Consider the following 11,692-nt stretch of genomic DNA (forward strand, 5'->3'; position numbering starts at 1 on the left):
GATTAGCATAGTACTTGGACCATAATAGACACTTCGTACATCTTCATTGATTGATTGACTGACCTTAAATATTAAGGAATAATAACAGGCTAGTGACATGTCCCAGAACCATGTCTATCTGAACTTAATTTACAAAAAGATAAATTTGATCATAATATTGATAACACATTGATACAAAACTTTTGGGTTTACAAAGTGTTTTCCTGTTGAAGAGGAAATCTTGTGATTTTATCTGAATGAGGATCTCCTAGTGAGGAAACTCACTTCCCCTGAGAGATTCTGCTATCTAGGTGGTACAATACACAGAGCCCTGGGCCTGGCACGAGGAAGATCTGAGTTCAAATCCAATCTGAGTTCTAATCTAACCATACTAACCATGTGACCTTGAGTAAGTCACTTAACCTCAGTTTCCTCAGCTGAAAAATGAAGATGATAATAGCACCTATTTCCCAGGGTTGCTGTAAGAATTAATTATATAATAATACTTTTGTACAGCATTTGTTTATTATTATAAATATTATTATATTATAATCACATAGTCACTTTTATGTGGATGGATAAATATGTACATTATACATAAAATCTTTTATCATTATAACATATTACATATTATTTTACATATTCTACATTATTCATTAAATAATGTTTTGTTTATGTTTTTATTAATAATATTAATATTATTAAGTAATATAAATAAGAACATTACATTATTCTTACTATTATTAGTAGTACCTTTTTCTTAGGATTGTTGTGAAGATTAAATGAGATAATATTTGTAAACTGTTTAACAAAATGCCTAGTATATAGTAGATACTAAATAAATGCTTATTACCTTTCCTCCCCTTGATGCAGATCAGGTATCCTCTATAATTTATTGTCCCTGAGAATTGTCTGGGCACTGAGGTAAGGTCTAAGTCAGATTACTTTTCATTAAACTAAGTCATTTCTTGATAAGCAGGTTTTAGAAGCTAAATTGGTATTCTGGGCTCTTTTGAGATGGCATTATCTATGTAACCTAGGGTGACCCATTTAACCTTTCTTTCTAAGACTGTTTCTCAACAGAATCCCCTCACCAGTTGACTTGGTTCCTTCCATCATTCACTAGTCTCTTACACAGGTAGAATGCTTGTATTCTTTTCTCCTCACCCTAACTAACCCTGCCATAATTCTGAAATCTGGTCCTGTTGAACTTCCAAATCCAGTCCTAAGATAAAGATTGTGATCTGAACTCCTCATAGATAATGCTGAAAAATTAAGAGTCAATTCTAGGTAACCCTCTCAAGGGACCGTGGAGATGAGAATGGCCACCCCCAAGGGGCAGATAACCAGGGCCTGGGAATGAAAAAGACAGAGAACACAGAAAACTAGGGAGAGGAGGGAGACTGACACTTACTCTTCATATTCTTCCACAACTTCTTCAGTGTCCGACATGGTGTCTGCTCCCCCTCCAAAGAGAAAGTAAGTCAATAGCTGGAAAAGAGTCAAACACAATCCATCCTCCTTTCTCATCTCTGTGAGGACTGCAATGATGGATAGGTCTTGGGAAGAGGCAGGGGTTCTCTTGGGAGCTTCACATGGGGGCATCTCATGATATCTCAGGCTCTGTCCATTGCACTCTCCATGTCAGACACCTCTGGGAGTCCTGCCCTTTAACAAACTTCTCTCATGTGGTAGGAGTCAAATGAATCTAGGTGCTAGTCCTGGTTCCTCCAATAATTTGCTGTATATGTGTAGTGTGTGTGTGTGTGTGTGTGTGTGTGTGTGTGTGTGTATGCTTTTGTTTAAGGACTGTAGTCAAAGAAACTGGTTTCAGACTCACTACTTGTATAGTATATACTGGACCTCAGTTTTCCTCTCTATAAAATGAGAGGTTTGAATTAGATGAATGAATTCATGAATGAATGAAGAAACTATGTTATGGAAATGCTTATTTTATTTCTTAAGTTCAATAAATTTAAACATTTTTAAAAAGAAAAAAAGTCACAGTGTGTAGTTTGTCTCCTCATTGATAAACAAACAAACAGAAATATAAAGTCCAAAAAAAATTAATGAATGAGGAAGTGTTTATTAAGCAGGTGCCAGTACCAGGCACTGTGCTAAACCTTGATGATACAAATACAGAGAAGATCTGGTCCTGCCCTCAAGGAGCTTACATTCATTTGGAAGAAGATACCACATAAAAAAAACTGCTAGGTAGCTAGTTAGGGGTAACTTTACAAGAGAAATCATAAGGATGGTGAGCAGAGTCATAAGGCAATTGGTTGACATACTCTTTCCAAGAATAATGGGTAAATAAACACTAATAATCTTAGTCTGATCAAAGCAACATTTTTTTTTTAGGTTTTTGCAAGGCAAAGGGGGATAAGTGGCTTGCCTAAGGCCACACAGCTAGGTAATTATTAAGTGTCTGAGGCCGAATTTGAACTCAGGTACTCCTGACTCCATGGCTAGTGCTCTATCCACTGCACCACCTAGCTGCCCCTCAAAGCAACATTTCAAGAGTTTCCTGAGCTCGTGTCCCTCAGAACAAACAGTAGATGTCATTTCTCTCTCTCTGGCTAAATAATGCAGTGAATAATATGTACTAGTACTAAAACTGGAGTAAGGAAGATTTGAACTGAAATCTAGTCTTAGAAACTTATTATCTGTGTGAACCTGGATTCACTTAATCTCTATCTGCCTCAATTTCTCTAACTGTAAAATAGGATTCAAAAAGCAGTTTCCTTCCTTCCTTCCTTCCTTCCTTCCTTCCTTCCTTCCTTTCTCTTTCTTCTTTTCTTGCTTTCCTCTCTCTCTCTCTCTCCTCTTTTTTTCTATCTCTTTCTGTCTAGAAATCATATATGGAATAATGACATATTGAAATTTGACCCAAGTCCGTGGGTGATCATGAAGAACTATCCAAAACCATTGATTTAGGATGTCCCTTTTCATGGTAGTCTCATTTGCTCCAAAGTGGTTCCAAGAAATACTGATTCAAAATGGGCCACTTGACTGGGTGATACTTGATGAGGGTTCCCTGCTGTGTGTGTGACATGCCTATGTATGAAGAAGACTGGAGTTCATTGGGCTCTGAGGAGGTTCTGGTCCCTAATTTAAACTGATCCTACCCTCAAAAAGACTAGTCTTGAGAATTTAATGAGCCAATTATCTGTATATCTCTAGTCATTTGGGACCCTTCTGAAATGTTCTCTTAAGTCAACAGCCTGCTCACCCCACCCCCCACATGCCATCATGTTCCCTCAGCTTTGTCTGACTGTATCCCCCATAAAGGCTTTAAACGTGAGGGCTGTGGAAAAGATAAGAGTAAGTCAGGTCCTGCTTCATGTACCCTGGCACCACCATCCATCTCCGGAAATAGCAGGCAGGATATGAAGTGGGTGATGGGGTTCTGACAGTCCTAACATCACAGCCAAGCTAATCTCTTACTGAGGGACAAGATTTAAGGGAGGGGAGTAGGACTAGTAGTCCTCAGGAGCAGGGAGTCTGACTCCCTGTTGGATTAGATAAGGACCTAATAAAGACAAACCATGACTAGTTCAGATCTCTTCTATTCCCAACACTCAAGTCACCATTTGTTTTTTTTGGAGATTTCTCCTGTGACTGCTAAAAGGCCACCCCAAACTGAAGTCCTCTCATCAGTCACTAAGCATTTATTAAGAGTCTACTATGTATAGGGGCGGCTAGGTGGTGCAGTGGATAAAGCACGGGCCCTGGAGTCAGGAGTACCTGGGTTCAAATCCGGTCTCAAACACTTAATAATTATCTAGCTGTGTGGCCTTGGGCAAGCCACTTAACCCCATCTGCCTTGCAAAAACCTAAAAAAAGAAAGAGTCTACTATGTGCCAAGGAAGCAATGACTATAATTGCCACCACTATCCATCAGATTATCATAGATGATGAACCATTTGGGTAACATTTTGAGGTTTATGAAGTCCTTCTTCACAACTCTGAAAGGTCAGTAGCTAAAGAATCATGATCTCCATTTTACAGACAGAAACTGAGATGTGCCCATAGTTACTCAGCTTGTTAATTGTCAGAGCTGAGATAGGAATCCAGCTTTGCTGGACACTTTCTTCTACCACGTATAGGCAGCAAATGTCTTTCTTGGGAGATGTGGGCACAATAAATTAGTATTAATGCCAAAATTAGAACTCATTCCTTGGAACTCTTAATCCAATGCTTCCCCCACTACTCAAAGCAGCTTCCAAGGTTCTTTCCAATTCTGATATACCATGTTAAGTTCCATTTTTTAAAATTTCTCTTAAGAAAATTTTTGGCAAGGACAGTCCATTGGGGCATGATTAAAGGGAGTTCATTTGAAAGAGGTTGAGAGAGGGATCCAAATGTAGCCAAGAAACACTATTTAGGTGACCTTGGGCAAGTATTTTTCTGTATCTGAACAGAGAAATGGCCCTTTGAGAGAGGCAATAGACAGGTAGTCTATGCAAGATAGCATAAGTTCCCAGAAAGCATGGAAGGTGAAGAAATCTTGAGTTGTTAAGATCTCCAGCTAGGTAGGTGGCTAGTTGGTGCAATGGTTGGAGTGTTATACCTTAAACACTTACTAGTTGTGGGACCCTGGGCACATCACTTAACCTTGCTTGCCTCAGTTTCCTCATTTAGAGGCTGGAGAAGGAAAAGGCAGACCAGACCAGTCCAATACACAAGAAGAGTTCAAATGGACTCATGAAGAGTCAGTTGAAATGACTGAACAACAACAAAGAATAGTCTACCCAGAGAAGCATAAATAGCTTGGCCCTACTTATAGTGTCTGCCTTATGGTAAGTACTTCATAAATACTTGTTGACTGAGTGGCAAAAGTAAGCAGAAGTTGACCACTTTCCTGAGATGTTATGGAGGGAATTCCTGTATCAGGTAAGGGATTTAATAAGAATTGATACAGTTCAGCCCTCTGAGGGCTCTGTAGACACTAATATTCAGAATCCCCTACACTCCCTAAAATGTTTCATCAACCCTCTAGGAGGACTCTGAAGTGGTGGGGGAAACTATTTATCTAAACTAATAACTAGAAAATAGTGGAGAGGAAGGGAGGGTCTATTACCACAGTGTAGATATCAGGAAATACTTGTGGGGACAACTGGATTTGGATCACTCCTCTAACACTTCTTATTGAAAGGTCTCCCTAGCCTGTCACCTCAACCACTAAGCTCATGCCTTTAATATACTTTCAGTATAGAAGGGTCCAAGCCAGAGGACAAATATAAAGTCAATACAATCTCCTCAAACTATCAGTATGAATGGAAGCTTCAGAGGTCATACTTTCAACTTTTTTGCCAGTGGATCTTTCTTGAGTCATTGTGACATTTTCCATATCCCCAGAAAGAGATTTAGTATACAGGAGTAGAGATGAGAAATCTCAGACTTTAGTCTCATGCTGAGATTTAGGCTTTTAGAATTAGAATTTCTCCCCAGCCATCCCTCCATCTCCCATTCCCCCACAGAACCTAAAAAGATCTAGGTATATCCTTGCCTAAAGGTACGGGAATAGACCTAGTGAGTTCTGGTGGTCCCTGCCAAATCCTAAAATGAGTTCTCAACCCTCCTTTTGGAGTGTTGGTTTGTGGTTTCTCACCCAAATAGGGCAACATTGACTCTAGTAAGTTACCCAGATCCACCACTCAAATTTCCCCAAACCAGGTCCCAGCCAGACCCAAAGCCTTTCTCTGGGCAAAGGTGTGAAGCATTTCCCTCCTTTCCTCTCATCCCTGCTTCTGCCTTTCCCTTTCTAGAGGCTCAGGCTGGAGGCTTACCTTGGGTCCGGCTCAACAGAGATCCTGGTTAGTGTCTGCTCGATGGGAACTAGCTGTAGGCAGGGGGAGAGGACAAGGTTTTAAGTGGGTGAGCGTGAGAGACCCTGGTCTCAGGAGCCAAGTCCCGCAGTCAAAGGAATGTGTCGACACAGGCCGAGGGGAGGGGGGGGTGGTTGGCTGCTATTTTGGCAGGTGCTTGTGGACAAGGCTGGAGGAATTTGTCCCCCACGCCTTATATGCCCAAGCTATTGTCCAGCTGCTGAGACAGGCTATTTTAAACTAGGGCAGATATGGGGGGACCTTGAAGGGAGGTGGGTGGAGGGGAGAGGGATATGACATAAGCCAGCTGTCTTTCTTGAGAAGTCTGATAAGCAGATGCTGGGGGCTGGGGCCCCAGAAATTGGGAGAGCTAGGAAGGGAACAGGGGAGTGGGCATGGATAGATTTCAACCTTCCTTAAATCTCAACTACTGCCCCTGCAGTCTGGGACATGTCTGGCCCAGGCATCTGTCCTTTGGTGGTGGTGGGGGGAGTGTGTACAAGGTGACATTCCTGAGTTCTGTATCATACTTGAAATGCTATTATGTCATCTGGTCTTCTCAGCTCCCCATGACTGGCTGTGTGACCTTGAGCACTCCACTTATTTTCTGAGCCTCAACTTATAGAGCTGACTAATGGATGAACTGGAAAGATCCCCGGAGATCATCTTTCTTGACATCTCCTTCATTGACAAAGGAGGCAACTGAGTTTCTCTGTCTGTACAGCAGGATTATGTGGTCTGATTCTTCTCTTGGTATCTGGGAGGTAGTGGGAAGGAATGGAATGCTCAGAGAAAAGAAGAGTGGGTGGGGAGTGGCCCCTGATAAAAGGGATTGCAGTTTGGACACAGGGAAGAATTTTTGACTACTTGAAGCAGTTGCACCACAGGCAGAACAGACAGCTGGGGTGGGAAGGGTTGGAGCACCTGTTCCCCCAAGATCTCTACAAAGAAAGCTACACAGGATTGTGGCTGTCAAAAAACCTTGATGGGGCTGAACAAGAACTCTTGTGGAGAGAGGCAAGGACAGGTGGGTGAGACAGGATCTTTAGAATGAGGGACTGCTGGAGCACAGTTTTCCTCTCCATCCTGGCTCATCTCCATCACTGATCCAGAATTAAAATTTCTCCCCATCCATCCCTCCATCTTCCATTCCCCCACAGAACCTGAAAAGATCTCAGTATATTCCTGCCTAAGGTAGTCCGAATGAGTCCTGGTGGTCCCTGCCAAATCCTAAAATTAGTTCTCAACCCTTCTTTTGGAGCATTGGTTTGTGGTTTCTCACCCAAATATGGCTACATTGACTCTAGTATGTCACCCAGATCCACAACTCAAATTTCCCCAAATAAAATAAATCAAATGATTCCAAATTGCATCCCAGACCCTATGCTGCTCTACTATTGGTATTGAAGGTACCTCACTCAAAGGAATCAGGGATATATATTGTGGAGTCAGAAATAACTTTATTTCAGCACTGGAAAGATGCTCTACAAGGAAGTCTGGGAGGACTGGAAGAAGGAACTGGGCAGTTTCCATCAAGGTCTGCCAGGTGAAGAATAAGTGAAGGATCTGGGAAAATAATCTAGAAAGGACTCATGAGACCAGCTCAAGCTTGGAGCTTACTTTGAAGGCTGCCTCCTCCATGAAGGCTTCCCTGAACTTCCTGCTAGAAGAGACCTCTCTCCTCTCAGCTTGTAACGCTTTGTATTCTTTTCTGCATTTATATTTTTCCAGTTTTCATTATATGATGCCTCATCTCCTCCTCCACTCTAGAAGAAAAGATCCTAGAAAGGAGGAGCAGAACTTAACTGTCTTTGTAAGTGTTCTCATGATGTATTCAATGCTCTAAGATTACCTATGGGGGCCCTAGAAGTCAGTTAGAGAGAAGGACCTTCATCAATCACACTGCAATATGGAATGTCAGAATGTTGAGTTTGGGCAAGTCATTATCTCTTTTCCTTTTCTATAGAATAAGGGAATTCGACCAGTTGACTTCTCAGGTCTTGACTAGACACTGTCCTCTGGCTGCATCCAGACTTGGGGTGGACAGGGTTCAGATGTCCCCTACTAATCCAGGTCAATTCTAAGAGTAAAACAAGGAAAAAAACATCCAGCCAAACAAATCTAAATCCCTCTAAGTCTAAATAAACTCCCTTTCTCCCACACCCAAGACTGTCCTGGCATACAATGGACTCTAAAGAAATATCTGGGGATAAAGTGAATGATTGAAGGTGGCTCAGTTCTGCCCCTGCTTGGCACCATCTCTGTCACACAAGGGGTGTGCAATAAATGTTTATTGACTGCTTCCTCCTGGGCTCTAAGCTGCTCCCAGAAGTCACACGGGACCATGGCCAGCTATGGAACCCAGCATGAGTACCTGTACTAGACTTGCCAATCTACACTCTCTCAAAGCATCCAAGAGTTATTAATTAACCCTTGATTTTCCATAGAGAGAAAGGAACATGAGCCTGACTATACTAAAACAATAGGGAATTCCCAAATTGATGCCAAAGCATCTGGAAGTTGTTGGGAGATTTGAAGAAGCTAGAAATCAGCAGTTGAAATGAAACTTCTAAATGCTTTTGCAGTCCCTGAGCAAACAGGGGTTAATGGATCAGGTGAATAGGAGTTGGTTGGTTGGCAGTGAATCCCCTCTCTGGAGAATTCACAAAGTGAACAAGCATTACAAAGGTCAGAGAGAGAGCTGGAAGAACATGTGTCCTGAGTGGGCTGGGGCGACTTGACAGGGTAACTCTGGCCTCTAAGTTCTCTCACAGCAGGCAATGGAAGCAAAAGAGCCCAGCCTACAATTGACTAAAGAGGGAACCAGAAATGGACAGTAATTTCAAGGAGAGCTACCACATCTGGTTTCATCTTCTTAGTTAAAAGCTTTGGTCCTGATTTAAAACCAAATTCCCCTGGGAGGGAGAAGAGTTGAAGTTGCTCTCAGACCCTTATACTTTTCACATGAATGTATTTATCAGGTCCTTTTCTGAAAGCAGATTTTGGCAGGGGAGATTAGGGAAAGAGCAAGAGGAGAGTGGACAGCTGTAGGGATGTTTAGGGGCTTGCCTTGAAGGTGGGGAAGAAACCAAAGAATAGGCATCTGGTTTATATCAAAGTCAAAATTCCCTCCCTCACTATTTGGACCTGAATAGATAAGAGTGGACAGGATGACTGATCTTGGCAACCAGTGAGGGAAAGGGGGAATATAGGTAGGGAGATAAATCAGAGGCAGATAAAACTGCTTGCAGAGATGAGAAGCAATACCAGGGACCAAGATCTTCCAAAAGGATAGCTCTGCTGGCACATTAATGATGAGCCAGACCTAAAGGAATCTTTTTAGACAGGACTTGAAAGATGCTACAACTCATCATCAGGGTTGTTCTAGCTTTCTCTAGTCCCCCTCTCCCCCTCCTAGAGCCTTCCACAAGGATGAGCAGGATTGTTTTTCTTTTCCTTGCTAGGTTAGAGATGGCTTGAGTGGGGTGATAAGGTGTTTGGTCCCTGCTCAATGTTCCCAAAGGTGACGGAGCACCTATAGTAGAATGTAAAGATGTCAATATGTTTCTGGACCCAAAGGCTTTAGCAAAGAAGGAGCTGGGTGAGGTTCACCTGAAGTACCAGCTCTCTCTCTTTTCACCCCTTTTGGCAGTGATATTTCTCTCAGGTAATCTTGGGAGATCCAGTGATTGAGGCCCGTCAGTTCTGAGATTCTGGGGCTAGAAAGGAAGCTTTTCAGAGAAGTGAAGACAGCATTTCCCAAGGTCTGGCCTGAAGGCTATGGATCCAGCCCTTCCCATCTGAGCACGTCCTGTCATAGCTGTGGGAACAAAAGTTTTAGCATATTAGAAATGAAAAGGGGAGGTTCAGAAGAAAAATCAGTTGGTCCTATTGTAGTGTGTGTGTGTGTGTGTGTGTGTGTGTGTGTATGTGTGTGTGTGTAACATGAACTTCAAGGCTGGGAGGAGGTGCCTACTCCAACCCCAGTTCAATACCCTAAGACTCAGTGACCTAGAATAAAAATGTCTGCTGGGAAAATGTGAAAGGAATTGTAGGACTCCAACTGAGACTGGGAACACTGAGGAACTCAACCAAGCATTTCTCTATGCTGACCCAATCACCTGCATATAGCAAGAGTAGAAAGATTTCTGGACTTTATATATTATACTATATTATATGCAAATAATCATAATGGGAGGAAGTAGTGGTAATAATAACTTACATTTTTAAAGTGTTTTAAAGTTCACAAAGTTCTATGCATATATATGCTCAATTAATAATGTTTGTCCTTTTCTTTCTTTTTTTTTAGGTTTTTGCAAGGCAATGGGGTTAAGTGGCTTACCTAAGGTCATATGGCTTGGTAATTATTAAATGTCTGAGGCCAAATTTGAACTCAGGTCCTCCTGACTCCAGGACCAATGCTCTATCCACTGTGCCACCTGTTCTTCATTTTTGAAGAAATCCATGACATCAGGGAGGTGTTACCATGACAAGCACATGGACTGGATTTGAGTAAGGGGATACTGTGCTAAGTCACCAGCCTCACTTTCTCCTCCAGAGACATCTGGATCCAGTGGCCAAATATGAAACAGGAGATGGCCCTGGATGTGAGACAATCAGGGTTAAGTGACTGGCTCAAGCTCACACAGTTAGTAAGAGTCAAGTGTCTGAGGTTGTATTCAAACTCTTGTTCTCCTGACTCCAAGGCCAGTGCTCTGTCCACTGCGCCACCTAGCTGCCCTATATATCCTCAATTAATCCTTACAACAACCCTGGGAAGTATTTTACTGGTGAGGAAAATGAAGCAGAGAACAATTAAGTGATTTGCCCAGGGTCACACAAATTGTAAGCATCTAAGCAAAATAATAATCAGGATGTCCTGACTCCAGTACAGGCCTTTCTCCATTTTCCCCTTGGCAGCTCTACTATACTTAGACATACATGTATATACATATACATATATGTGTGTGTGTGTACGCGTGCATGTGTGTGTATATGTGTATGTGTATATGTATATGTATATGTAAAATATTTGCGTGTATACACACACACACACACACACACACACACACACACACACACAGAGGTGTACCTCCCCTCTATTATTTCACTCCTGAGAAAGGGAAAGGTGGTAGGACTAGGTAGGCACCCAGGTACCCAGGTAAGGGTGAAATCTCCAACTAAAGTCACTAAAGTCAGTGAGACCCTGAATTCAAGTGGTCCTAGGAATACTTTCTGTGTCCCCCTCACCTGAGTATCTGTGGGAGAAGTGGCTTGCTTTCCCCACGAGGTCCTTTTGGTAGATGTTGCCTCCTTCCTTATGTCCTGTTGAGAGAATAGTGACAGTGTGAAGGAGAATTCTTCTGGACCGGGTCCAGGTTCTGTATTCCTAGTGTATGTTGGGGCTTCAAGTGTATCAGACCCAACCTTGTGCTACTCGTTCTGATCTTATTGGGGATAACCCCACCTCTTTAGTCTAAAGCCATCCCACTCACCCCAATGTATTCTGAAGCTTTGTTTCAGCTGTCTCTGAATGAATTCTAATAGAAAACTCCAGTGACCTTTGCTTGGGTCACTCCATATTGTGGGCAAACAGGGAGGAGTCCATTACCTGGGAGTCCTGGTCTTCTTCAGTGTCCTGGGTTCTTTTGATCCACAAATTAAGCCGTGAGGTCACTACACCTGAGAGTCTTAGATCCTCCTAGAGAAATGGGGGAGAGGGAGGAAAAAGGGGAAAGAGGGAGGAAGGAAGGAAGCGTAAGAGAGAATGTTAGTTCTAAATCACAGGGCAACAAGAGTGAGAAATTTAGGGATACTGGAGACAATATATCCAGATACTTTCAAAAGGAAGCCAGATCGCTACAGAATCTTCCTCCTGAGCA

At 42.4% G+C, this 11,692-nt stretch overlaps 2 protein-coding genes across 2 annotated transcripts in view; both read right to left on the reverse strand.

Moving 5' to 3' along the window:
* The window catches only part of TNNT2 (troponin T2, cardiac type), a 30,474-nt gene extending 24,482 nt beyond the window's left edge, over nucleotides 1-5,992 (reverse strand). The window contains exons 1-2 of the mRNA XM_074222350.1: nucleotides 5,772-5,992; nucleotides 1,394-1,470 (exon numbers count right to left, since the gene is read on the reverse strand). Of these exons, the coding sequence (XP_074078451.1) occupies nucleotides 1,394-1,431 (38 nt within the window). The 5' untranslated portion in view covers nucleotides 1,432-1,470; nucleotides 5,772-5,992. The remainder of the gene's footprint in view (nucleotides 1-1,393; nucleotides 1,471-5,771) is intronic.
* A 1,256-nt stretch (nucleotides 5,993-7,248) lies between these two features.
* LAD1 (ladinin 1) overlaps nucleotides 7,249-11,692 on the reverse strand; it is a 32,188-nt gene continuing 27,744 nt past the window's right edge. The window contains exons 8-10 of the mRNA XM_074222347.1: nucleotides 11,422-11,511; nucleotides 11,061-11,135; nucleotides 7,249-9,630 (exon numbers count right to left, since the gene is read on the reverse strand). Coding sequence (XP_074078448.1) covers nucleotides 9,625-9,630; nucleotides 11,061-11,135; nucleotides 11,422-11,511 — 171 coding nt within the window. The 3' untranslated portion in view covers nucleotides 7,249-9,624. The remainder of the gene's footprint in view (nucleotides 9,631-11,060; nucleotides 11,136-11,421; nucleotides 11,512-11,692) is intronic.

This window comes from Macrotis lagotis, chromosome 2 (assembly GCF_037893015.1).
Source record: "Macrotis lagotis isolate mMagLag1 chromosome 2, bilby.v1.9.chrom.fasta, whole genome shotgun sequence".
Taxonomy (NCBI): domain Eukaryota; kingdom Metazoa; phylum Chordata; class Mammalia; order Peramelemorphia; family Peramelidae; genus Macrotis; species Macrotis lagotis.